Below are 27,613 nucleotides of genomic sequence, written 5' to 3' on the forward strand. Positions count from 1 at the left end.
GCTCTATTTCAGGAAGGGAGAAGTCTCCTCCCCTAGAGCAGAACTGGCAAGGGCTGCTTTGTTATCTGGCACATTCAGTTAACTGGCAACCACTGTTCCCCCGAGTGCCAGATAACAAAGCTTTCACTGTATATCATTTTTCCATACCAGTACATGTATACATAAAAAAGATAACAGCAACTTTTTGCTGGAAACCTAGAAGTTGGTATCCAACATGCAATGTACTGAAATGGGATAGCTTTTATGTGTGTACCACTGACCTCTCTCGGCTGGATTGTCAGATCTACTCACATGTTTGTGATCATGTCTTCCCTTAAGATATGTCTACACTGCAGCATTTTTCTGGAATTGTATTCTATCGACAAACTGAGGGGGTCTTCTGACAGCAGTAAATCTCTTCCTCCAAGGAAGAACACTTTTTCCGAAAAAGCTTTTTTGGAAAAAGGCGTGTGTGGACACAGAAGAAATTGTTCTTTTGAAAAAAAGAGGCCTCTAGGAAATAACACAGGTGCTCTGCTGGCCATTCTGTCCAAACTCATCACAACTGTATAGTTCCCGTCTCCTGCCGGGACAAGGCTTGTGGCAGGAAGCCAGCCCTGGGAGCTGCACCTCACCTTGCGGCTGCCACTGCCACAATTCTCCTGAGCCACAACCCAACCTCAAGCATGCCAAGGCTCCCAGTACCTTGCCAGGGGCACAAAAAGGTATGCACTGTTGTGGTCTGGGGCAAGAGATCCTGGCCCTCCTGGAGGTGTAGGGTGAGGAGGAGACCCTCCAGGAACTCCACTCCAGATGATGCAACGCTGATATCTATGGCCTGATGGCCAAGGCTCTGGCCGCGAGGGGCCACCACCCCAGGAGCCTCGAGCAGGTGCACAGCGAAGTAAAGAAACTATGACAGGGCTACGCCAGAGAGTGCAGCTCTCGCTCTGGGGCCGGATCCCACTCCTCCCCCTATTTTAATGAGCTCCATCGCATCTTGGGGGGCAGTGCAGCCCCTTCCAACCTCTTGTTGTTAACTTGGGGCTGGAGATGCCCATTGTCACTCAGGAAGGGGTCCCAAGAGGATGAGGAGATGGACGATAAGCTGGAGAAGGAAGAGGAAATTGCCAGCACCATCACCCGCACATCCAGGCAAGTGAGGAGGCACCCGAATCTCGCCTTCAAGTGGCCAAAAGTACATTTGGCCTGTGTGTGGGCCCTGCCCAGGCTGCCATTGAAGCGGTCCTTGCTGGAGTTCAGGTATCCAGTATATGGCTTCATCTCCACAGCATGAGGGGATAGGCCATGTCCCCTACGATGCACAGTGGCATTTCAACGTCCCCGACCCTGATGCTGCACTCAGGAAAGAAAGTGCCAGCCTCTAGCTTCTGGTAAGGCTGCAAGCAGCTGTACTACATATGCTCAGGTAAATAAAGCATGTGGCAGCCCACCAGCAGCTAAACCTGGTGAATCCTGTCCTGCCTGTGGACCACTTATTGCCCACCCCTGCTCTACAGTTATTCAATTATAAAAACTAAGGATGTTCCAGAGGTCCAATATTTATATTGTAGGTATTTATGTTTATTATATTAGTACTTATAATTTCTACACGACTCTTTGAAAAGCTTTAGGGAGCCATTCATGGTGCGATAACACCGCACACTATTACTGTGGCACCATAAATTGCTTCTGGAGATATATTGGAGATACCAAGGTGAAACAAACACATACATTTTCACTTAGCATATCAGTCCAGATGAATTTTGAACAGCTAACAGATGCCTACATTAGTGACTACATTATGTGCAATATAACAATAACCAGGTCAAAGCAAGATTATTTAGAGAAATGGATTTGATTTTGCAAATGAAAGTATATTTGCAGAATTAGCAAAAACTATGCCTTACAAATGAATGTGCTAGCGAGCAGTAAAAGAAATAACATCCAATTAAAAATACAATCAAGGTACAAAGACAGATAAAAAGTAAACCACAAACATCGGATTTGATTCCAATACATGTGAAGGCAATCAAAACATTATGCAAAGATGTACAGTACAAGATGTATTGTGTAATAGATGAAATAGAAACAAACATTTTGTAAAAGTGTATTGCTTTCCACATAAAATGGAAAACTGCCCCCCATCAAGAAATCAATGTGGCAAGACCATGCTATTATGGAATTTATGTTCATCACCATATCAAACCACAGATCTCCATCTTCCACTAAAAGTAAAAATCCGAATAGAAAAATCTCAGCTGGAAATATAGAGCTCTGTAAAAGTAATTCTCAAAGGCTGTGTCTAGACTACTGAGTTTTTTCATAAAAACTTCTCCTGCATCAAGACTGCCGTCACGTTCTTTCGAAATTAAATTGAAAGAATGTGATGGTTTTTTCAAAAATGGTAAACCTACTTTTACCATGAAGAACTCCTTTTTTTGAAAGAGCTCTTTCGAAAAAAGGTGTTCTTGAATGCAAACAAGGCTTTTTCGAAAGAGGGTGTCCAGATTGCCTGGGTGCTCTCTTTCAAAAAAGCGGATTGCTTTTTCGAAACCCTTGTAGCTGTCTAGATGATCTCTTTCGAAAGAGGCTTTTTTAGAAAGAGGCTTGTAGTCTAGACGTACCCAAAGTGTCATACATCAACATTCTGTTCCCAATCTGGAGAACACTTCAGAAGATCTGATTGCCACAGAGAACAATATCAAGTGCAACTAATCTGGTTCCAAATAATCCTGGGTCTCGAATAAATGTATTTCTCTTGGACCAGACATTTTTTCAGCATGTTATAAGGAAAATAAATGTAAGTGTATTTAACAAAGGATAGAGATGCTAGTACAGTATTACCAAAGAGAAGTATTAGAAATAAATAGTTACATTTAATATAAAAAATCATAACATGTTTTCTAGACCCTAGACCAGTGGTAAGCAACCTGCGGTCTGCATGCTGCATGTGACATGGGTAATCTGATAGCAGGCCACAAGATCATTTATGTTTATGCTGAACATTTGCAAATAGTGGACAGGGCTATTACGGCGATTACACATTCCTTTTGGAGAAACCCCAGAGGTCTGTGGTGGGTAGGTGCTCTACCTTCACAAGTGTTCTCATGCATGGAGTCTCTCACAGTTTAAAAACCTTGTTATGACTCCTTTTACTCAATGTATATTTAAAACAAGTGGGAGGATGACTCCAAGGCATTATGGTTTATAGTGTTACAAATATGCTAATGTAAAAGATACTTACAGCTGAGTTTTATCAGACCAGAACATGACTGTTTCCCTGTGTAAGTCAATTCCGATGAGATAACGGGTTTTTGGCAGAAAGAAGTGCAGTTGGCTGAGGTAACTGTCTGCAATATCTGCAAATGAGGGCCTCTGCCTACAAATCTTCAAATTCTCAAGATTTTAGTGATGTAATTTCTCTTCCTGATAACGGTAGATACCAGAAACTGGTTATTTCTTCTTCAAATGGAAAGGATGCAGCCCTTTGTTACCACAGATACAAACCTTGCTACAATTATCTATGCATTTGTCACATGAAGGTTAAGCTAGCGTAATGTCTGTGTGGGGCTTCTCTTCAAAATCATCCAATAGCCTTAGCTAGAGAAGCATATAATGGTCCCCTGTAATAGATAACTCTGTGCTCCATATTCTGTGCAGTCTGCCAATTTAATTCCAGGTGAAATTCAAAACACTGACCACTTTCTATAAAGACTTCTTGCAGTTCAAATAAGGGTGAGCTGGATTCACAGACTGAGGCTAGTATGACTCAAATATTTATATAAAGAGATGGAAGGATTCAGAGATTGACACCAGAATTTCCAACAGCAGACACTAGAACATCTAGAATTTTCATTTCAACTATAAAGGCTTATGAATAATGAAATAATCCAAGGTTTTTTTTTCCTGTGTTTATCACCCCATATTTGAACACTGGTAGTAAAGTTAGATACAAAGTAAACTAAAGGGCCTCCTAAAGTGGGAAGCAATTGATTTGTATTGGAAATGCCCATCACTATTCAAAAATGTTGATATAGTGGAGTCCTGCCATGTCTTTAATTAGCTGAACCCACCACTTAACTGATTCACTACAGCTAGAAAGAGATGAATAATCTTGATTAGGCAATTTCTCCTGGAAGGAGAAAAACAATGCAGATATAAACTAATTGTAGTCCCCTTACTATAAGAGACTCTGACTTTTACTGGGAGGATCCTGTGTGTTGCTATCTAGCCCTAGAGACTACAGCTCCCATAAGCCCTTGGAAAAAAGAAGGGAACGGCGGTTCTTCCACGTAAGGAGAGAGAGAGTTGGTGGGCTGTATTTTGGAGAATGCAGCCAGATTGCTGGCGTGGAGCCTTTTTCCAGTCCAGGAGCTGCTGCTGGAAGCTAAAGCCTGCTGCTGAGAGCCTGCTGGGGCTTGGAGCTAGCAAGCTACTTCATGAGCTGTTGGTGTGATTGTCCCTCTAGGGGAGAGACTTTGCCATGCCTGTGGCTGAGAAGGGTCTACATGACCCTGCATAGAAGTTACTGTGAGTAATTGTGGCTTTTTGGAAAAGTGCTGCCTAGGCGAGAGCATAGATAATAGACTGACTCTGGGTCCAAAGAGAGACAGAGTGACCAACTCAGTGAACCAGAGCTGCTTGCATTTATGGGGCCTGCTCCAGTGGCAGAGGGATTTTGTAGCTGGCTGCTCATCTTGGACTGACACACACAGAACCTGCACAGGACTGTCTCCACTTCAGTTGCAGACCTTCAAGCACACAAGTGAATCCGGAGGAGTGCACACTCATGGGTGGGGTACATGGTAGCAGTATAAATACCAGTTACATAGGTTTCCATTATTTTGGTGTACTTTGCTAACTGATTTTTTTCACTGTTAATCTGTTAAGCATTGTTTATTTAAATTGTTAAGAAAATGTGTTTTAATTCTAATTTAATCAGTTACACGTATATTACTTATAATTGTCGTCTTTGGAGTTAGATCGAGATTATTACTGGAATAAGTTTATTCCTGGAGGCTCCCAAGGCACATCATTAAGTGTGTACAGGACCAGCCAGGTGGAGGCACCGCCATTGTATATTCCTTTTGGAGCAAGGGACTGCAGCAAGGGGGTGAATAGGGAATCTATAACTATAGAACATCACCACTGGGGTACTCAGGATCTCCTTTTATGTTAAAAACCATCAGGCACCCAGGCACACACATGAGCACGGCCTGCTCCTGAGTCATCCAGGAAGGAAAGAGTGGGCTACCTAATGAAATGTGTGCAGACTGTACACAGGCTAAATCTATTAGAAATAACCCTGTTGTGAACACTAACATTCTAATACAACAGAGTCATTTGAAAGAAATCTGAATTCTGTATAAGCAATTTCCCGGAAACAGGTGGAAAGCAGCTGATTTAATGAAATCTCAACAATTCTCAAAAAAAGGAAGAGCAAAATACTGAAACTGAAGCTGAAACTTTTCTTATGTATCCAGTTTAAGGTCTGAAAGAAAGATAAAAGCTGACAGACTTAAAGTGCAGAGGTCCACCACCTACCTTATATCTGGGGGCATGTCTAAACTACATCTCGTTTTTGAAAGAGGGATGTAAATTAGGCAGCTCGAAATTGCAAATGAAGCCAGAATTTGAATTTTCTACGCTTCATTTCCATAATGGCATCTACACGTTCTTTCAAAACTGGTATTTCAAAAGTGAAACCACTGTCAAGATGTGGTTCTTTCAAAAACAAACAAACAAAAAAAAAAGCCTTTTTCAAAAGAACTGTAATGCCTGATAAAATGAGGTTTACCGGTTCTTTCGAAAGAACTGCATCTAGACAGCGGTTTTACTTTCAAAATAGCCTTTTTTGAAAGAATGCACGGCCACCATTATGCAAATGAAGCACGGGAAATTCAAATCTCGGCTTCCTTTGAAATTTCTATCTGCCTAATTTACATCCCTCTTTCGAAAGAGGGATGTAGTCTAGACATAGGGTGTGTCTAGACTACATGCCTCCTTCGACGGAGGCATGTAGATTAGCCAGATCGGAAGAGGGAAATGAAGCCGCGATTAAAATAATCGCGGCTTCATTTAAATTTAAATGGCTGCCCCGATCTGCCGATCAGCTGTTTGTCGGCAGATCGGGGCAGTCTGGACGCGATGCGCCGACAAAGAAGCCTTTCTTCATCGGCACAGGTAAACCTGGTTTCACGAGGCTTACCTGTGCCGATGAAGAAAGGCTTCTTTGTCGGCGCGTTGCGTCCAGACTGCCCCGATCTGCCGACAAACAGCTGATCGGCAGATCGGGGCAGCCATTTAAATTTAAATGAAGCCGCGATTATTTTAATCGCGGCTTCATTTCCCTCTTCCGATCTGGCTAATCTACATGCCTCCGTCGAAGGAGGCATGTAGTCTAGACACACCCATAGCCTCAGTGAGTACTTGACAAAATATATTGTTATAGACTGTAACCATCACTACAGAAAGAATCTACCATATTTGACCTGCATGGAGACACTCATGGGTGTATGCGTCCTAAGATTAATTCTATAATGTGGAGAGCAGCCTTGAGCCATCTACCTCCACCAAGGCTGAATTTCACCATTAGGGTTTTGGGGAAAGCTAATATTTAACCCTCTAATTTTGCATTATACAGTATACAATTTATTAGTCTCTTGTATATACAAAACTGCCAAAATATGCATGTATATCAACATCAGTTCTATTCCTACTGGGTCTAGTTTCTAACATTCATGACATTCAGTCACAAACTAATAATAAAAACTTAATCAGAACAAGCCTACTAAAATATTAATTTTCCAGTAACAAATCCATATGAAGCATTTTATATACAACAGGCAATTTTAAGGAAAAAGATGATAATCCATGCACTCAGCTTTTTAATTAGTCATTTCAAAATAATGCTTGTTATATTTTTGTGAAATATAAACATAAAAATGAAGTTGGAAGGACAACAAAAACAAAAAATCAGAAGCGATTATATATCACATGTGAATAAGCTGAACAGTCTGAACCATCCATCCAGTTCTACTATATAAGAGAAAATAATGGATATTTTTCTTTTCTTGATAATTATGACCATTAAAAAACTTGACAGAAAAATAGCTTTAGCAAAGATCGCTAGGAAACCCACAAATATTGCCTAGTACTTCAACCATATTTTCAATTTTCAATATAGCAATCAGTTCAGAACAGTCAACACACATCCCATAGAGACACTTTCCAGAAACTGCTTAACTCAGCAGTTCCTGAAAGACATGAAAACTAGTCATTGTTCAGCAATGCCTTTGTCAGTGCCCTTTAACTGATATCTTCTATAGTCTAGATATCAGCTCTCAGAAATTTCAAGAAAGAAACCAATTTAATACTTAAATTCAAAAATATACATTTTTTATCTTTATTTATAAAAAAGTTAAAGCTCCAATAAAAGGCCCTGGAATAGTAATTGAAATTACATCCTAGATCTGAATGATAACTGCCTTTAAATAACAATGTAACATAGATGTGTGTCTGTGAGAATGCAGTGCTAAGGTTGTGATTTAAAATACCCAGAATTTAAGAAATTCAGAGGTAACTTCACAACCGCAGTGTGTACTTTGTGTGGAAGGATCTTTTAAAAGCATCACATACTATAATTCTTTGGCAAACAGTTGTTGCTGAAATAAATGCAAGTTTATGTAGATACAGAAAAAAAATGGTTCCTCACCCTCTCGTAACTGTTGTTCAAAATGTGTTGCTCATATCCATTCCAATTAAATGTGTATGTGCACAGTTGTTGGAAATTTTTTTCCCATCAGGTTGACTGTGGAACACTGTGGAGTGGCACCGCCATGGTGCTTCGGCAATAACCTTGCTGACCCAGCACCTCCTCAGTTCCTTCTTGCTGAATACTCCAACAAAGGGGAAGGTGGGTGGATTTGGAACAACAATTATGAGAAAGTGAGTAACCATTTTTTCTTTGAGTGATTGTTCATGTCAATTCCAATTAGGTGACTCCCAAACCTTACCTAGGCTATTGGAGATACCGAATCCCTGATTAGAGCACCCTGATTAGAGCACCAAAAGCTGCATCATCTCTGGCATGCTAGACAATGGAGTAACAAGAGGTGAACATATATACAGAGGACCAACTTGCTGCCGTTCAGATTTCTTGGATCAGGACTTGAACCAGAACTGCCACCAATAAGGCTTGTGTCCTTGTGAAATGTTCCATATGTGCTAAACCTGGGATCTTGGTCAACTCACAGCACATGCAGATGCAGGACTTGACTGAGTTAGACATTCTTTAAGATGATGCTGGGAGTCCTTTCATCTGATTTGCTACCACTACCAATAGCTGGTTCAACTGTCTGAATGGCTTAGTGCATTCTATGTAAAAGGCTAGCACCCTCCCAAACATCCAGAGAGTACAGCATCTGCTCATGATTACTGGCACGGAGCTTAGGATAGAAAATAGCAGAAATATGTCTGGGCTTGGATGCAAATGTGACACAGCCTTAGGAAGAAAGGCCTGGTGAAGCCTAAATTGTGCAATACTGTGTAAGGTGAGAGTCAAAGGTGAAGGCCTTTAACTCGGGATCCTTGAAGACGCACAGGAATGAAGGGCTGGCAGGAGCAGAATCGGAGACAATATCCCACCTCTATCATGTGAAGAACCCAGAAGTCTGAATTTATTTGGGGCCATGCACAGTAAAAGTTGGATAGACTATTAAAAACACAGGGAAGGATCTGGTTTTGAGACAGATGTTCCATCCTCAGGCATACCTTCAAAATGTCTGCTTTAAGCCCTACAAAAGTTTAGCCAGGCCTTGGCCCTGTCCTGATGGATGATGCTTGTGCCTGCCATTCCAACCCCTGCATCTACAGAAATTATGCTTCGGCCAATGAGGATATGACAGCTGTTGCTGTGGTTGGCTCTTAAAGTAGTCCTGGAATCCTTTAGGCTCTTCAGCCTGCAATCCACCTGTTCAGCAAATAGAACCACCCCATCAAAAGGTAGGTCCTGCATAGTGTTGAACTTCGAGCAGAAAACCCAAGGCTTGCAGTCATGAGCTACACCTCATGGTGATTCTTGAGGAAAAGTGCACACTGCGGAGTCTGCAGCATTCAGTAAGGCCTATGAAAGGACTGACACACTATATTGCCCTATTCAACAATGGCCTAAACTCCTGCCTGGATTCTGCCAGTACCAACTCCTTAAACTTCCGGATTGAGTTCCAGGAGTTAAAAGCGGTGGGGGGGAGGAGGCCGGTCCTCTTCCTTTGGAGGTCTCATCTTGGACATCACTGAACAGGAACCCTTAAACTGGGTGCCCTGGCCCTTGTGATCTACTCAAAGGGTCCAAAATGACAAGTGCACTGGCCCCGGCCACTGAGCAAGCCATCATACCACACCCACAGTCTTCCCGTACCGACTTTTTACGGGTGCATTCCAAATATTGAGACCCCCCCCCCCCATTACTGAGCCCAAAGCTGGGGACCTAGACTGCAAAGGCCAAAGTGAGGCCAGCGCAGTTGGACCAGGAGGCTGCGAGCAGTGTCACAACCTGGATTCGTACCACAACCTAGAGCAGTATCGTAAGCAAGGTCTGCACAAGGACACAGATCGGTGCTGAGACAACCAGTGCCAGGAACAGGACCTGCACGATGGCAACCAATGCCATGAATGGGAGCTTTTGTTGGACCAAGTGTTGTGCCACAAGTCAGGTCGGCATTACAAGTGTGACTGGTGCTATGAGTCTGATCAGCACCATGAGTGTAATTGGCACCAAGGCTCAGCACAGTGCCAAGACTCTAAGCATTGCTAGGACTCATAGCTATCTCACCTTTGCGTGTGCAGCTGAAGTTTTCCATGGGATGGTGCCCACGTTGTGGCATCAGAAGCTTGGCATGAAGGGCTGGGGACTGTGGTACCATTGTGTTGATGAGCTCTCTCCTCTCTCAGGGTATGTCTACACTACCCCGCTAGTTCGAACTAGCGGGGTAATGTATGCATACCGAACGTGCAAATGAAGCCCGGGATTTGAATTTCCCGGGCTTCATTTGCATAAGCGGGGAGCCGCCATTTTTAAATCCCCGCTGGTTCGAACCCCGTGTAGCGCGGCTACATGGGGCTCGAACTAAGTAGTTCGGACTAGGATTCCTATTCCGAACTACCGGTACACCTCGTTCGAACTAGCGGGGTAGTGTAGACATACCCTCACAGTTTCAAAGGTAACCAGGTTGGAAGGCAGCTGCAGTTCCAGTTTTTCAGTCACTTGATACAGGGAGTCCAACTACATTGGATTCAGCTATCCCTCTTGTGGGACCAAAGTTGACAGGTGCAACCTACAAAGTTTTTGGTGCTGGGACTTCCTCCCTGAGATGTGCCCCATTGACCATTTCCTAGGGTGTGGGACCCAGAGTTGGGGAACCACTCCTTCATTGTTTCTGGTGCTGTTTCTGCACTGGAGAATGGAACTGGTGCAAGGCCATTCCCATCTCTTTTTGCGAAAGAACCACAGTTCTCATCCAGAGTCTTTCCATGGTGTCTCTTCTTTTATTGTTGCCAGGATGCTGTGTATTGATGCACTCGGTGCCAGGTCCTGGTGTACTAGTGCAAGTTGCAGTCTAAGTGTCACCTCCATAAGGAGCTGCTTCAGTCTTTTCACTTTTTTCATTCTCAGGTGAAACCGTTTGCAGATCCTCCACCTGTCTGCCTGAAGTGCTTCCCCCAGACACTTTAGGCAAGCATTGTGGGAGGTCACCCACTGGCATGAGCATATTGCAGAACTTTGAAGATTTGAACTACTCAGACTTAGGCATGCCAAATCCTCCAGGGAGAACTCAATCAGTTTGAGGGGAAATCCCCCCCACTCCCAACAACTGCTAACTATTGAAGGTACACTAGTAACTAAACGCATCTGGTTTTACCCATAAAAGTTCATAATTCTATATATTTTTGTTGGTCTCTAAGGTGCCACAGGACTATTTGTTATCTAGCTAGAGAAGACAAACACTAAAGTAGATAGAAGCTAGGGAAATGTGAACAGCTTTCTAAGCAAGAAATCAGAGTCCCAACAACTGTCACTAGGGGTATGTCTATACTATATCCCTCTGTCGCCAGAGAGATGTAAATTAGACATACCGACATTGCAAATGAAGTGGGGATTTAAATCTCCCGCACTTCATTCGAATAAAAATGGCTGCTGCATTTTGCCGAGTCAGCAGTTTGTCGGCAAAAAGCTCATTTTACGAGGCATAAGGGATTGGCCAACAAGGCTTTCTTTGTTGCCCTATCCCCGTCTTGACAGCTGCTTTTTGCCAACAAGCTGCTGACTCAGCAAAACACGGCAGCCATTTTTATTCAAATGAAGCATGGGAGATTTAAATCCCTACTTCATTTGTAATGTTGGTATGTCTAATTTACATCCCTCTGGTGACAGAGGGAAGTAGTCTAGAAATACCCTAGAGGTAAGAAGGAACTGAGGAGCACTGAATCAGCAGGGTCATATAGAGGTTGCGATGGAGGTGCCTCTCCTAGGGACTCCACAGCTGATGGTAAAATAATTTCCAGTGACTGTGCACATGGCATGCACCCCAATCTAAACAGAATCAAAATGAGCACTCACTTGAACAAGAAAGGCTGATATTTTAATGGTGAAGTTGCATAGGTCTGGTCATGAAAAAATACATCTCAGTTTCCCAAAGACAGTACATGCCCTGTCTTTACTATTATACATGTTAGATAATCTATGGACTAGCAATGGCAGTCACCAAGAATATTAATAAGGCTAGGTAGCCATTTGCCTTCAATATTTAAAAACAAAAAATACCACTGGCAAAAAGCAAAACATTTCAGTGAAATGTAAATGCTACTGGTACAACAGTCAAACTAAGAAATATGAGACAATGCACTGAATCCAGAAAAATCCAAAAAATTGTAAATCAGAAACAATATAGACTTTAATCCCAATGAGCACTTTGAGCGTAAAGTAGCCAAGATCTGAAATACTATTGGATAACTCATGTTTAAAATTAAGCTCATGCTTTAAGTTCTTTGCTGGTTTACTGTCAAAGTCCTCAGCATCTTGTATGATCAAGCCTTCCAAATTAAGATTACAGTTAGAAAGATCTTACCGCTGAACTTCTGATGAAACTCTGGAAGAACGCCAGTATGGCAATGATTTAAACTTTTCTTTACCCACTGCAACATAATAATGATTATCTTCTAAGCCATCTGCGTTCCGTACAGGATGACCATCCAATGTGTACAGCCTGTAAGCAAAAGAAATAGAAATAAACATTATAAAGTAACAATGAATAGAGTATAATGCAATACTCAGACTTGCAATGAAAGTTTCAGGGTTTTTTCAATGTACCTTACTGCTGTTATTCAGGAAAACGGAGGAATTACACACATAAATTAAGTTACTATTTCAAAACTGGAAGACAATTCAACATTTTATTGCAAAGCTTAGAAAGCAAATTAAATATTTATTAAATAAGAATGAGATATTTATATATTTGGGAGCACCGCAGACAGTGTGGAATGATGTTTAAAAAATGTAGACATTATAGTAGCAGCAGCTGGTGATGTGTTTTGGACCCTTCAGCAATCTCCATGGGGTCATTGTGACATTAAACTTGCTATGAAGTTGCAAATCATCACAGTAGTGAAACATGGGAACTGAGGAAAGCTGAAGAACACTGGATTGACATTTTCAATTCTTGTCAGCTGCTCCGTATCAAGTGGCAGAACAAGATCAGAAATTGGAATAACTGAAGCCAAACCCAGCAACCACCTCCCACAGCACTGATTCAATTTCACCAACATTCTTGGCATGGACATATCATTAGAATGGAAAAACCACAGAATTCCAAAGTGCATATACCAAAGAGTACTACACTACTGGGCTACATCTACACTGGCCCCTTTTTCGGAAGGGGCATGCTAATTTTGAAAGCGGGAATAGGGAAATACGCGGGGAATTTAAATATCCCCCGCGGATTTAAATAAACATGTCCGCCGCTTTTTTTCCAGCTTGGGGAAAAGCCGGAAAAAAAAGCGTCTAGACTGGCCCAATCCTCCGGAATAAAGCCCTATTCTGGAGGATCTCTTATTCCTACTTTGAATAGGGCTTTATTCCGGAGGATCGGGCCAGTTTAGATGCTTTTTTTCCGGCTTTTCCCCAAGCCGGAAAAAAAGCGGCGGACATGTTTATTTAAATCCACAAGGGATATTTAAATCCCCCGCGGATTTCCCTATTCCCACTTTCAAAATTAGCATGCCCCTTCTGAAAAAGGGGCCAGTGTAGACGTAGCCCTGGCGATCATTGGTCTATAAGAAGTTTCCATGGAATGACAATACTGCCAGTAATGTACATAATCTGAATATTCAGTCAATTCAAGTTAGGGATACAGCCAGAAATCAATCCAAGTGGCACTTGATATGCAAGAAGGTCACGTCCTTTTGGGCTTTGCCATCATGATGGTGACAATGATGCAATAGAAAAGGAAACATTACAATTATAGAGCAAACACTATAGCAGTGTTTCTCAAAATGATCTGCAAATCTATTCTGAGAAAACTGCTGTCTGCTCCAGTTTATTTATTTACTGTTTAGTCCCCTTACTAAAGATGCCTCTGCTTATTCTCTGGGAAGATCCTGTGTGCCACAATCCAGCCCCAGAGATTACAATTCCCATGAGCCCTTGAAGAAACCAGGAAGGAAGTTACTTGGTTTTGTTGTGGAGGTATGGATCTCTCAATGTGTGTGGAAAGAGACTCTCAGCAGTCGGTGGACTCTTCCCTTTATTTTTGGAAAAAAGGAGCCAGGCTGCTGTGGAGGAGTTTTATCCAGTCCAGGAGCTGTTAGGTTGCAGGTACAGACTTGGATTCTGAGCCTTTGGGACTGGAATCTTGCAGGCTGCTTCTGATTGCCCTTTGGCTGTACCTGTGGCTAGAAGTACTACTCTGCACCCAGCACACAGAAGGAGACTAGAATCATCCACTCCAGCTGCAAAATCTTCAAGTGCGCCCACGCAAGCAAATGTATGGTAGTGTGAGTCCTGAGGAGTGCATACTTGATGGCAGTGCAAATGCCAAATAGATATGTTCCTATTATTTTCTGTGTACTTCGTTAGTATTATTCACTGTTAATCTGTTAAACTCTGTGGCTACGTCTACACTGGCACCCTTTTCCGGAAATGCTTAAAACGGAACAGTTTTCTGTTATAAGTATTTCCAGAAAAAGCACGTCTACATTGGCAGGATGCTTTTCTGGAAAAGCACTTTTTCCGGAAAAGCGTCCGTGGCCAATGTAGACGCGCTTTTCCGGAAAAAAGCCCCGATCGTCATTTCCACGATCGGGGCTTTTTTGCGGAAAAGACTACTGTGCTGTCTACACTGACCCTTTTCTGGAACAGTTTTTCCGGAAAACGACTTTTGCCCAAACGGGAGCAGCATAGTTTTTCCGGAAAAACTGACAATTTTACAGTAGATCGTCATTGCTTTTCCGGAAAAGCAAGCAGCCAGTGTAGACAGCTGGCAAGTTATTCCGGAAAAGCAGCTGCTTTTCCAGAATAAGTGGCCCAGTGTAGACACAGCCTGTTTCTTTAAATTGTTAAGTAAAGGTTGTTCTTTCTACTGTAATCTATCAGATATATACTATTTATGATTTGTAATTGTTCTGGAGCTAGATGATCCAGTTTATTGCTGGAATAATTTTATTCCTAGAGGCTCCCAAGGCACACCATTATGTGTGTACAGGGCCAGCCAGGTGGAGGTACCGCCATTATATGTTGTTTATGAGCAAGGGACAGCAGCAAGGGGGTGGATAGGGTTTCCCCAATTAAACAACATCACCACTGGGGTACTCAGGATCTCCTTTTATGTTAAAGCCATCAGGCGCCCAGGCATACCTGTGAATGTGACCTGCTCCCAAGTAACCCGGGGAGGAAAAAGGGGGTTACAACTGTCTGCTGCAGCCATGAAGCCTCGTGGCTTCAGTTTGCCATTTGCAGCTAAGGGAAGCCGCAAGAAGCAGCGGACCAGCCCACACTGCTTTCTGTGGTTCCCCTTGGCTGCAAACAGTGAAATGGAGCCAATGGGAGCAGCGAGGCTGGTATACACACAATGGATCAGATGCTCAATTTGTGTAAATGGGTGCAGCTAAGTGAAGGTATGCCGAATTTCACTAAGTGAGGACCTAGTACTATTTTCTAAAAAGTTCTTGTTTTGACTAAACATATCCATGCTTTGTTTGAATGATGGATTTTCTTATAAAAGCAAAGTAAAATCTATCTATTTAGACAGTTTGGAGTTATAATAAAATGGGGGAAATGACTCTCATTCTGACCAAGATTTTTTTTTCACGCACATACTGGAACACAAAAACAGCAAACCTTTGAGGACCATGAGTTACTTCCCTGAAAATGCTGCATACCTCTTGCAAAGCACTAAGGCTATGGAAGTTCAGGAACTGGGAACTACTGACAATTTGCCCCTCTAGTTTTAAAGGAAGAGGCCCAAATTCCATTGCAAAAAAATGTGTGTCTTTGTTCATTTTGCATACAATAATTTCAACGTGTGCAAATCAGACATTTCCAAATGCAGATAGGTAGATGCCTAAATCTATGTGCATACATCTCAGACTTCAAAATTCTGGTGCAGAAAACTCAAATTTGGCATAATATTAGTTTTCTGTGAAGAGTAGTGCTGTTGCTACCAGAAAAAATGTTTTAAATTAGTGGTTATGAATATCTGAAATACTGTAGTGAGTATGTGTAGCAGACAATTTAGCTAAATCTGAATATGCACACTTCCTAACAATAAACAGAAGAATAAATAAGGTAGTGGTGAAAACAGATTAATTGTAGGTTTTCAGATGTTTGTAACTTTCACAAACATTTCCCTTTTAGGCTTGTCGTAGGCTGGCCCACTCCTTTACAGGTCAAGAGGCATGGAGCTAGCTAGCCCTGTTCCATCAGCCCATCTCCACAGTAATTAACAGCAACTTAGTCAGAAGAGGCAGAACTAATTAGGGTCAGGAGACAGTGTGAAAGGGATGAAAAGACTCTATTTGCATTTTCTGAAGAAACCACAAAGAACGTCTGTGGAAGTCCTTGAAGTAGTGTTAGGAAGAAGGAACAAAATGCAGGACAATGTAGCACTTTAAAGACTAACAAGATAGTTTATTAGATGATGAGCTTTCGTGGGCCAGACCCACTTCCTCAGATCAAATAGTGGAAGAAAATAGTCACAACCATATATACCAAAGGATACAATTTAAAAAAAATGAACACATATGAAAAGGACAAAAGGACACTTTTCATATGTGTTCATTTTTTTTTTAAATTGTATCCTTTGGTATATATGGTTGTGACTATTTTCTTCCACTATTTGATCTGAGGAAGTGGGTCTGGCTCACGAAAGCTCATCATCTAATAAACCATCTTGTTAGTCTTTAAAGTGCTACATAGTCCTGTATTTTGTTTCAGCTACACCAGACTAACACGGCTACATTTCTATCACTATTTTAGGAAGAAGGGGCAGGAAGAGAGCCTGTATAGCAGGCTGAAGAGGAGCCACAAAGAGAGTCCAAGAACCTAACAATAAGAATTCTTGCTAAAAGTTGGGGATGTATCAGCTGGAAGTGGCAGAGTAAATCTGCTGGTTGATCACAGAATGACTATAAGCTGTCAGTGTGATGCAGTCATGAAAAAGGCTAATGCAATCTTAAAATGCATCGGACAATGTATTTCAAGTAAAGAAAGAGAAGTCTTATTACCACCATACATCACACAGGTCAGACCTCATCTGCAATTCCCGTGTTTAAGAAAGATTAATTCAAACAAGAGCCAGTGCAGAGAAGAACTACTACAATTACAAAGGAATGGAAAATCTACATTACGAGAAGGGACTTAAAAAGAGCTTGGCTTCTTTAGCCTAATCAAAATATAAGATTAAGGGAAATATGACTGCTTTTATATATACATAAAAGGGATAAACACCAGTGAGGAAGCGGAGTTATTTAAGTGAAGGGGCAACTTTGGCACAAGAACAAATGGATATAAATTGGCCATCAATAAGTTTAGACTTGAAATTAGCCAAAGACTTCTAACCACCAGAGAAATGAAGTTCTGGAACAGCCTTCTAAAGGAGTAAGCGGGGGGGAGAAAGCCTCACTTGTTTTAAGACTGAGCTCGATAGGTTTATGAGGGGATGGTAATAATGAGACTGCTTACAATGGCATACCGAATTTCTACTGGCAAATATCTCCAGCAGTCAGAGATATGAAACTAGATGAAGAACTACTACAGAGGTCTAACTAATCACCATATATAGTTTTCATGCAGGTCAGAAGTTTTCATGCAGTTTTCACGCAGGTCAGAATGGCAGAGACCACAGGGCGGAGGGAGCGGGGGTAGAGTCCTCTTCCTTTGCAGCATGGGGCATTAGGTCACTTGCTAATTTGAATTAGACTGAATGATGGATTCTCTGCAGCTTGAAGTCTTTAAACTAGGATTTGAAGACTTCCATAACTCAACCAGAGATCAAGGGCGTATTACAGGAGAGCATAGGTGCGGTGTTGTGGCCTGCAATGACTAGATGATCACAAGGGTTCTTTCTGGGTTTCATGCAATGAGTCTAACCTTTTGTTTATGGGAACTTTTGTTTGGAATTTTATTACCTCAGAAGGGGGTCTAGACTAGACATGACTTAACCAGAGACGTAGATCTGAACAGAAACAGAGAAAAAGATCAACAAATGGTACTGGGGCAAAGACCCCTGCAATACTATACCCTGACACCAAAATGAAACTGCTTACAGTGCCAAAACTTTCCACACTTAACCTACTGGGTCATATTCCTGGAAAGTTTGAGAAGGAATGGTTGAGTCATTTTTAATTACCATATATGAGAAGGATATAATATACTTTCTGATGTAACCACTAAAATGGCTTCACGGTTAACACCGTTTCCTAAGTGGGTGCTTTGAGTGTATGGATTATTTCTGAACCACTAAGTTGGATAAGAGACAGAAATCTGCTTATGGTGTGGACACTTCATCCTCATTCATTTCTCTGTCTATACACTGCAAGTTCCTCATAGGGATGTGAATGACTAGTTGACTAGTTGCTTCCTCCACTAGCCCTTCTATTAGAAAGAGGCAGCAAGAGCGGGGAAGAGAATGGGGTCCTTCAAAGTGGCAGCACCGCAGGAAGCCTGAGGCCAGGCCCCAAGCTCCCTGCGGTGCTTCTGCTTTGAAACTCTGTGTGTAGCCTGACACCAGGCTCCCTGCACCATTTCAAAGTGGCAGCACCGCATGAAGCCCGGGATCAGCTAGAGACTCTGAGTCCCCAGCTGACCCCTTGGCTCCATGATGTGCTGCCACTTTGAAATGCCGTGGGGAGCATGGGGCCAGCAGGGGATTGCTTGAATTCCCCCTGGCCCCGTGCTCCCCGCAGTGCTTTAGCCTTTGAAGTGTAACAACAGCCCTGCAGCAAACAGCAACAACAAACTGTATCGACTATTCTATTAGCCAAATAATCGAAATTTTACATCCCTACTTCCTCAGAGCATGATTTTGTCTTTGTTTCTGCCTTCTTTCATGTTTCAACACCACCTAGCATACTTGATCAATACCAAAAATAAATAATCACTAAACAATCACCCTAGTCAAACAGGAAGTCAGCTGTATTTACACCAGTTTAAATTTGACTCAGTATTTCACAATTAAAGCATGTGTTAAACTCTTTTTCCCCATCATGTTAACACTAGTCCATTTTATTTTCCTGACCCCAGCTCTTCCATTAAAACTGTTCTTTTTCAAGAGTAGAAAACATGTGAACTCACCCATTAATGCCTGTACTAAATACAGAACTCCATGTTTTTAAAGTAAAATGGTACATACACTGGCGTCCTGATGAACCAAACCAACTGCTATGAACTTTTATTAAATGTAGATAAATAAAAAGGGCCCGAACAAAATGCAATGAAAAACGCAAGTTCTCAGAAACCTGAAAAGGTTGTGCCCTTGATATCCCACTGTCTTTCATACATAATCCAAACATTAAACTGTCATCAATAACTGGTGTGGCATATGAATACAAAGAGAACCTTAAACTGCCAGACTCAGGATTTTTGTTAGCTGTATTAAATTACCAGTTGTACCCTTACCTATGAACACCACCGGAGCGAGGAATGATTTTTTCATTTATTAGTGCAAGGACACAATTCCAGTTTTTCAGAGTAAACTTGGGTATAATAAATTTTATAGGTGGTCTGAGCATATCTCCATTTGCGAAAACACTGCCAAAAGACAAAAAAGCCAGTAGTGAAATACATAGACAAAAGAAAAACTAAAAATATTAGTTGACAACATTCTGTAATCTGGATCATTAGTAATGTAGACATATAGATTTCAACCATGCATTTTAAATATTAGTCCATTACATAAAATATTGAAAACTTATCCATAAAAAGACAGAATTGTATCCTTTAATATGTTTCTGTCTCACATGATGGGAGAGTCAGTGAAATATGTCCACTTGAAGAAGCCAAGAAGAATATAGCCCTTGAAAATTCAATTACTTTCTCTCCATATTGTCCAAAGATGTCCTCACAATTCCCAGAGGAAATAATGTACAATCCTTTAAAAGAGATAATAGAATCGATTGATTTCTTCACTGCTGCCCTTATTAGAAAGCTGTTCCTATTCAACCTTTTAAGAATGGCTGGAATCACTTTTTGGCTGACCCTTGCTCCTTAGAAGGAGTCACAGAGAATAATAGACCAATGCTGGTTTCTAAAAATAATTTTTCTGTTTGGACCTTCAGCCCTATGGGCTCCCTTCTCAAAAGAAGTCTCAGCCTCTGCAGAGAATAGGGCATATCTGCTGGGATGATGGTATTTTACATCACAGCATGGTGGGGTATTGCCACCTTTACCTCTGCACTGCAGTCTGCAGAGCTGGGCCCTCAGTCAGCAGCTGCCATTCTCTGACAAACTAGTTCTGAAGGCAGGAGCTCAGAAGCAAGGGTGGCATGGCATGGTATTGCCACCTTTACTTCTCTACTGCTGGTAGTGGGGCACTGTCTTCAGAGCTGGTTGGCTGACCAACAGCCCCCACTGTCCAGCCACCCAGCTCTGAAGGCAGCTCTGAAGTAAGGGTAGCAATACCATGATCCCCCCAAAATAACCTTTCATCCCCACCTTCCACAACCCCCTTTGGGTTAGGACCCCAATTTGAGAAATGCTGTCTGCCCTGTGAAATCTCTATAGTATAGGGTAAAAGCACACTAAAGACCAGATTTCATGGTCAGTAACACGTTTTTCATCCCATGAATTTGGTAGGGCCCTAAGCATTGGTATCAGATGACTGCAGCCTGCACAAAAGCTCTATAACAAGGGGTATGTCTACACTACCCCGCTAGTTCGAACTAGCAGGGTAATGTAGGCATACCGCACTTGCAAATGAAGCCCGGGATTTGAATTTCCCGGGCTTCATTTGCATAAACCGGGCGCCACCATTTTTAAATCCCAGCTAGTTCGAACCCCGTGCCGTGCGGCTACACGCGGCACGGAGTAGCTAATTCGGATTAGGCTTCCTCGTGGAATGAGGAGTACAGCTAGTTCGGATTAGGAAGCCTAATCCGAACTAGCTACTCCGTGCCGTGTGTAGCCGCGCAGCACGGGGTTCGAACTAGCTGGGATTTAAAAATGACGGCGCCCGGCTTATGCAAATAAAGCCCGGGAAATTCAAATCCTGGGCTTCATTTGCAAGTGCGGTATGCCTACATTACCCTCCTAGTTCGAATTAGGAGGGTAGTGTAGACATACCCTCTGAGAGGTACAAATGGCCCAGTTCATATCAAATCCCGGGCTTCATTTGCAATTCTGGTTGCCTACATTAACCACCCTAGTTCGAACTAGGGTGGTAGTGTAGACATACCCTCTGAGTTTTAAGCCAGCAGAGAGTGCTTCTATGCAAGGAGAAGTCTCTGCAGGCTGGAATTCAGTCACTTTATGCTGCCCAAGCAATGAAAAGCTGCTGCAATGCCTGAGACAATCTACCCTGATGTTTATTTTTCCCTATCCCAACATTATTTTATCACATCACATGGGAATTTAAATTATATGTCACTTGTTACCTATAATTCAGGGCATCTATCGCATTTGAACACTGTAACGATTAGTTAATTAATTACCAATTATATGTGCTTTCTTCAGTTAACTGTTATAAATACCCTATGCACTGGAATTTCCACCCATACCTCTAACTCTTAATTTGCCCCATTATACCTTGTTACTCTAAGGGCACGTCTACATGTCCAGCATGTTTAGCAGAGCTAAAGTCAAAATAAGCTACACAACTTGAGCTACATCAATGGTGAAGCTTAAGTTGAAATAGCTTATTTAGGTTTTTGGCGCTATCAGCACAGGAGAAAGTCCGAGTTAGAGCACTCTTCCTCCAATTTCCCTTGCTCCTCATAAAATGAGGGTTACAGGAGTTGGGAGTAGAAGTCCTCCAGCTTGACTTTATTTTGACATTATGTCGAAATAACGCCGCTGTGTAGACATAGCCTCAGAATATCTGTGCACTATATCTTGTAAATCCATACTGAAGTTATATGTACCATAGACTGTAGGTAAATACTGTTGTATCGTCAATGCTTCTCATGGACACATGAACAATACTTGTAAACAGTATAAAATAATAATAATAATAATAATACAGTAAACTTCCGATAATCCGGCACCCTTAGGACCTAGGGGGTGCCGGATTATCAGATGTGCCGGACTATCGGAAGGGGGGGCTATGCCACCCCAGACCCGTCATAGCCCCCCTTATGATAGTCTGGCTCTGCTCCAGGCGTCCCTGATTCAGCTGCTGGTGGTCAGTTACAGCAGCGGCTGAATCGGGAACGCCTGCAGCAGAGAAGCTGGAGTGCTGCCTGGTTGGTCTGGTAGCGCCGACCCTTGGCGCGGAGAGACCAACCCGGCAGCACCCCAGCTGCTCTTGGGGATGCCTGGGGCAGAGCAGCTAGAGTGCTGCCAGGTTGGTCCCACAGCGCCGCTCCTCGGCACTACTGGACCATCCCGGCAGCACCCAGCTTCTCTGCCCCAGCTGTCCCCAAGTCAGCCGCTGCTGATACTGATCAGCGGCTGACTCCAGGACGCCCGAGGCAGAGCTGCTCTGCCTGGGGCTTCCTGGAGTCAGCCGCTGGTCAGTTTCAGCAGCGGCTGAATTGGGGACAGCTGGGGTGCTGCCAGGTTGGTCCCACAGCCCCGAGGGGCAGCGCTACGGGACCTATGCGGCAGCACCCTAGCTGCTCTGCCCCCGGCTTCCCCGATTCAGCCGCTGGTCAGTTTTAGCAGCGGCTGAATCGGAGAAGCTGGGGGCAGAGCAGCTCCAATGGTCCGGCTGCCCGGAGCACTTCCGGGTTCCTGATGGTGCCGGACCATCAGGAGTACCGGACCATCAGATGCCGGACCATCAGAGTTTTACTGTAATAATAAATTTCTGGGATGAATAGCACTGTATGTCAGATTTCAGTCAAGAGCAAATATTTGTGTCTGGATGCCACTTTAACATTTTAAAATAATGAAGGCTGGCTTTGGAAGATATTTGGGGCCATCTAGTGGAATTTTCATTAAATTAATATAAAACCGACACCATGCTTTAAAACAGTGAATTAGATTTATTCCCCCCAAAAATGTTGCCATAGTACATCTTAAATACCATTATCTTTTGTAATCTATTATAGGTGGTTATAATTTTTATAGGATAAAATTAAGAACAAAATAACCTACACAAAGGAAAAACTGTGTGTTAATGAGAGAGAAAATTCTAAAATAATCCCCCTGATGGATGATTTGGGGGGTTCAAACATTTAAAACCAGATTAGACCAAGCAAGCCATGATTGTCATGGGAATGGACTAGATGACCTAATAGATTATTTTTATCTCTAAATTCAGTTATATTAATTTACTCATGGAAAACATCCACTGTTTAGGAGTTATGTATATAAATAAGCATCCATTTCCATAGCTATACCTCTTGGAATGTTCATCGTTTTAAGTAACCTAGCAGTATTATCACCGTAGTTCTCTCAAATTAAACTTAAACTGGCATCATAATGTTTGACTCCTCCACAGTCCGGGTTTCCTTCCCCGCTTCTTGAACAACAGAACTGCACTGTTTCCCTCCTGAAAAGCATCACACAGTGGAGGCAGTACAGCCATACAACACACCTCCTTACCAACAATGTATGGAGGGCTGTCTATTTCATCACAGACCAATCTCAAGTGTGATCATCCCTTTGGAACTCCATCCTTCTTTACCCCTATGAGAATCTGTTTATTTCTGATCTCTCCGTTCATGGCAATTCATTGTTGTTAAAATCTATTTTAGTAATTCTAATACAGATTTTTTAAAATATTAAGTATCCTCTTAGAATATTATCTGTGATTTATAAAATCTATATCACATAACTCCCTAGAATAATATGCTTTTTTTTCAAACAAATCAGTCACTTAATATAATTATAATGAATACACTTCTCACACTTCTCCCTCCCACTACAATGACAGAGGAAACCAAATTCTGCTCTGGTTCACACATAATTCAAATTACATTTAAATTAATATGAGTTACATAATGTGTAAATCAAGGCTGAATATGGTACTTTATCTTTCTACTGAACTAGACATTTGGAGATGCGTATGAACTATGGGTGCAGAATATTTAAAACTAAATCTAGAGTTTTGATTCACAACCTACTTACTTGATATTACGTGGCTTATTACAGATCAAATGCCACTTGGAAGGCACACGTATTGTACTATGAACTACTGGTTTGATCTGCAAGAAAAATAAAACACACATTATGTGGGACATTTAAAACATTCCATTCTTAAAAGTGCTGCTCAGATATACACATGGCAGATCCAGGTTCAAGTGTTATAGAGGCATCAAGTCATTTAGAGTTTAATACCAGGAGAACCCACCAGATCATCTAATCTGCCCTCCTGTATAAAAAGGCCAACAACATCACTAAACTCAACAACCAAAACTAGACTAAACAGTATAGATGATGGGAGACTAGACAGGCAGTGAACATGAGGCACCAATGACTGAGGCCCCCACAATGGCAAGGAAATGATTAAGTGAGTTATAACCAGATAATCCTGGCAAGTGACCCACACCAATATACTGCAGAGGAAGGTGAAAAAAATCCCAACATCACAACCAATTTGACCTGAGGAAAAATTCTCTCCAGATCCCATATATGGTGATCATTTAGACCTTTCATATGTGAGCAAAAGCCAGCCAGCCAGGCACTGAGACAGAGAATTTTTGGTGCCACCAAGAAACCTGCTCACCTCCGCCAGCATCCCATATTTAGCAATGGCCATCCCTGATGCATGCTTCAGAGGAAGAAAATAAAAGACACACACAATTGATAACAACATAAGACATAAACCGGGAGCAAGCCCAGAGCTGATGATCCCTGCCTTCTACCATCACAAATAACTCTCTCATACAATCACACTCACATATTTGTCCAGTTCCGTTTTAAAATAGCTCCCATTAGGCTGTTCCAGAATCTCACTCTCTGAAGGTTACAAACTTTTTTCTAATTTCCAGACTGAATTTTTTCATGCCTAGTTTATATCCATTTTCTCTGGTGCCAAAACTGTCCTTTAGCTTAAACAGATCTTCACCATCCCTGATGCATTTATCAATGCTATTGTATCCCTTCTTAGCCTTCTTTTTGCTGGACTAAACAACCAGAGTTCTTCCAGTCTCTTCTTATAAGATAGGCCCTCTGCTCCCCTGAGCATCCAAGTAGCTCTTCTTGGAGCCTGTTCTAGTTTGAATTCATCTTTCTTGCACACAGATGACTAGAATTGTACACAGTATTCCAAACGCAGTCTTGCAAGTGTCTTGTGCAATGTCATGAATACTTCTCTATTTCTACTGGAAATGCCTCTCCTGATACATCCTACTATCATATCTGTCATTTTCCCAGATGTAGTTCATCAGTAGCTCAGTCATTTTTCTATTGATCCAGACATCCTGGTGTCTCACCTCTTCTGTCATTTCCAACCCCCAAGTGCAGCAGAAATTCTTGTTGTTAGAACCTAAGTCCATGATCTTGCATTGTATACTATTGAATTTCATCCCATTTCTGTAATTCTAGTTTTCAGAATAATCCAGATATTCTTGAATAACATTCTTATCTTACTCTGAATTGACCAGGCCTCCCAAATTTGCAGCATCACCAAATTTCATTAGCACACTCCTACTTTTTGTGCCAAAGTCATTGACTGAGTTCTTGAGGTGCTCCACTAGTAATTTTCCTAGTAGTTCACTTTTCAGTACAAAGCCCTGTCTTTTCCCCTTAGCCAGTTCTTCATCTACCTTACATAGGGTGACCAGACGCCCATTTTTAAAGAGACAATCCCTTATTTAATCTTTCTTGCAGATGTCCCAACTTTTTCTTAAACATGGGCAAATTATCCTATATTTTCTGTCTCTCTCACATCAGTATTGGTAGGTCCTGCTGCTAGTCAGATTACTGTACACCAGTCAACCACTCACCAGCGGTGAATGGGTGGGAAGGGGTCCAGTGGCTGATGATGGGAGTAGGTGTACAAGGCTAGTAGCAGGGCAGAGATGCAGCACATGGATCCAGCCACTCCCCCTGTTGGTCCATCAGCACAACCCTGCTGCATGCCAGCTGTCAGCCAGCAGGGCTCCATCCCCCCATCCTGTTTGGCCAGCACTAGCTGCGCACCACGCCAGCTGGTGAGTGTGGACATGTTCCAGGCACCAGCCAATTATGTGCAGCCTCTGCTGCCCATCCATCAAACCTTTGTGTGTTCCTTTCTTGCTGTTCTCTCCCTGCTTGGCCCCTTCATGCCCGTAGCCCGGCTGCTCCTCCACATGCCCCCTGGGTGGAGCACATCCCACTCTGTGAGGAGTGCTCAGCTCACCAAAGCCTGGCTAGCAGGCTCCTCCTTCCCCTCCCTGCCCCGCGCCTCTGGCTGGGACAAAACTCCACGAAAGATCAAGATCCGCTGCCCCAGGGCACTGACCAGGAGGAGTCAAACCCTACATGTGCCAAGCTATACACAGCACTGGCACAGGGAAGCCTCTCTGCCCCTCATCTAAGCTCTGGAGTGACGGGGAGGAAGCAATTTCCACCTGATCATACCCCATCCCTACAGGCTCCCAGCAGTCGTCCTAGATAGGGGCTTAGCACTTCACCCATGTTGGGTCCTGCCCCCAGGAAGCACAGGACTGCTCCTTCTCCTACACACCCTCCCCTGCTGAGCCACCTGGCTAGCCAGGTTCGTGGAAGCCCCTGCAGTCAGTTTTCCTAGCCCTGGTAAGCAATGCATCCTTATGGCTTAATCCCTTCCTCTCCGTGCTGTAGTCGATGTACAGGAGGTGGCTTGGTTACGTCACTGGACAGCAACAGCCTGGAGGTGTTAGCCTTTTGATGCTGCGCAGGGAGAGAGAGAGGTGTACAAGACTATGTCTGTGTCACCCCACCCTGTGTGAACTCTAAGCCTTAAAAATAAGGTAAATAAAAATAATCCAACTACACAGTATTTCTTTTTTAACAGGGGTTCATCAATTTAATAATAATTTGAACATCTGTATTGCATAGTTCTGACTGAGTCCCATTACTCAAATAATTTTACCAGGGATCTCATATTCAGCAGCAGGAAATATGGTTACCTTAACCTTACAAGTTTTATACTAATCCCCATCTTCCCTAATTCAACCAACAGCTTTGCATGTAGTACTATGTCAAATGCTTTACTGAAGTTCAAGTATATTAAATCTGCTGTACTTCCCTTGTTTAAAAGTCAGTTATTTTCTGTGGGTGCATCTATACAGCACAGTTATTTCAAAATCACAATGCGAGCATCTACACAGCAATTGGAAATCTGTAAACCTCATTCCACGAGGAATAACGCCTATTCCGAAATAGCTATTTCGGCATAGCAGTAGTGTGGACACTCCATAGCTGGTATTTTCAAATAGCTCCTCCCCAAGACCTTTCAAAGTAATTACTCCCCAGTGCCTCCTGGGGCTCTAATTTAAGGTAGCACATTCCCATTAGGGAAGCCTGCCTCAGACTAATTTTGAGGCTTCCCTGAAATGTAGATGTGCTATTTAGATGTGCTATTTCGAAATAAGCTATTTCAGAAAAAAAATCCGAAATAGCTTATATCAAAATAAGCGTGCTATGTAGACGTACCCTCAGTGAAGGAAATCAGGTTAATCTGACCTGATCTACATTTGGTAACCCATGTTGCATTACATTCCCTTTGCCATTTACCTTCATAAATTTAATTATTGATTCCTTCTTCATTTGCTCTAATTTGTATACTACTAGGATCAGACTAACAAATCTAATTGCCTGGATCAGATTTTTCCCCCTTCTTAAATATAGGTATGATGTTCGCTATTCTCAAGTCATATGGTTCTTCCACTAAATAGATGTATTAAAAATCATTGCTACCAGACTAGCAAATCTTATGCACCATCTCTTTCAGTACTCTGGGCTGGAAATTATCTAATCCCTCTAACTGGGGTGTATCAAGCTCTTTAAGTTCTT

At 42.4% G+C, this 27,613-nt stretch overlaps 1 protein-coding gene across 1 annotated transcript in view; it reads right to left on the reverse strand.

The window, feature by feature from the left end:
• The window catches only part of DCDC2C (doublecortin domain containing 2C), a 128,476-nt gene that overhangs the window by 84,827 nt on the left and 16,036 nt on the right, over window positions 1-27,613 (reverse strand). Inside the window, exons 3-5 of the mRNA XM_075923537.1 lie at window positions 23,762-23,838; window positions 19,151-19,282; window positions 12,108-12,245 (exon numbers count right to left, since the gene is read on the reverse strand). Of these exons, the coding sequence (XP_075779652.1) occupies window positions 12,108-12,245; window positions 19,151-19,282; window positions 23,762-23,838 (347 nt within the window). The remainder of the gene's footprint in view (window positions 1-12,107; window positions 12,246-19,150; window positions 19,283-23,761; window positions 23,839-27,613) is intronic.

This window comes from Pelodiscus sinensis, chromosome 3 (assembly GCF_049634645.1).
Source record: "Pelodiscus sinensis isolate JC-2024 chromosome 3, ASM4963464v1, whole genome shotgun sequence".
Taxonomy (NCBI): domain Eukaryota; kingdom Metazoa; phylum Chordata; order Testudines; family Trionychidae; genus Pelodiscus; species Pelodiscus sinensis.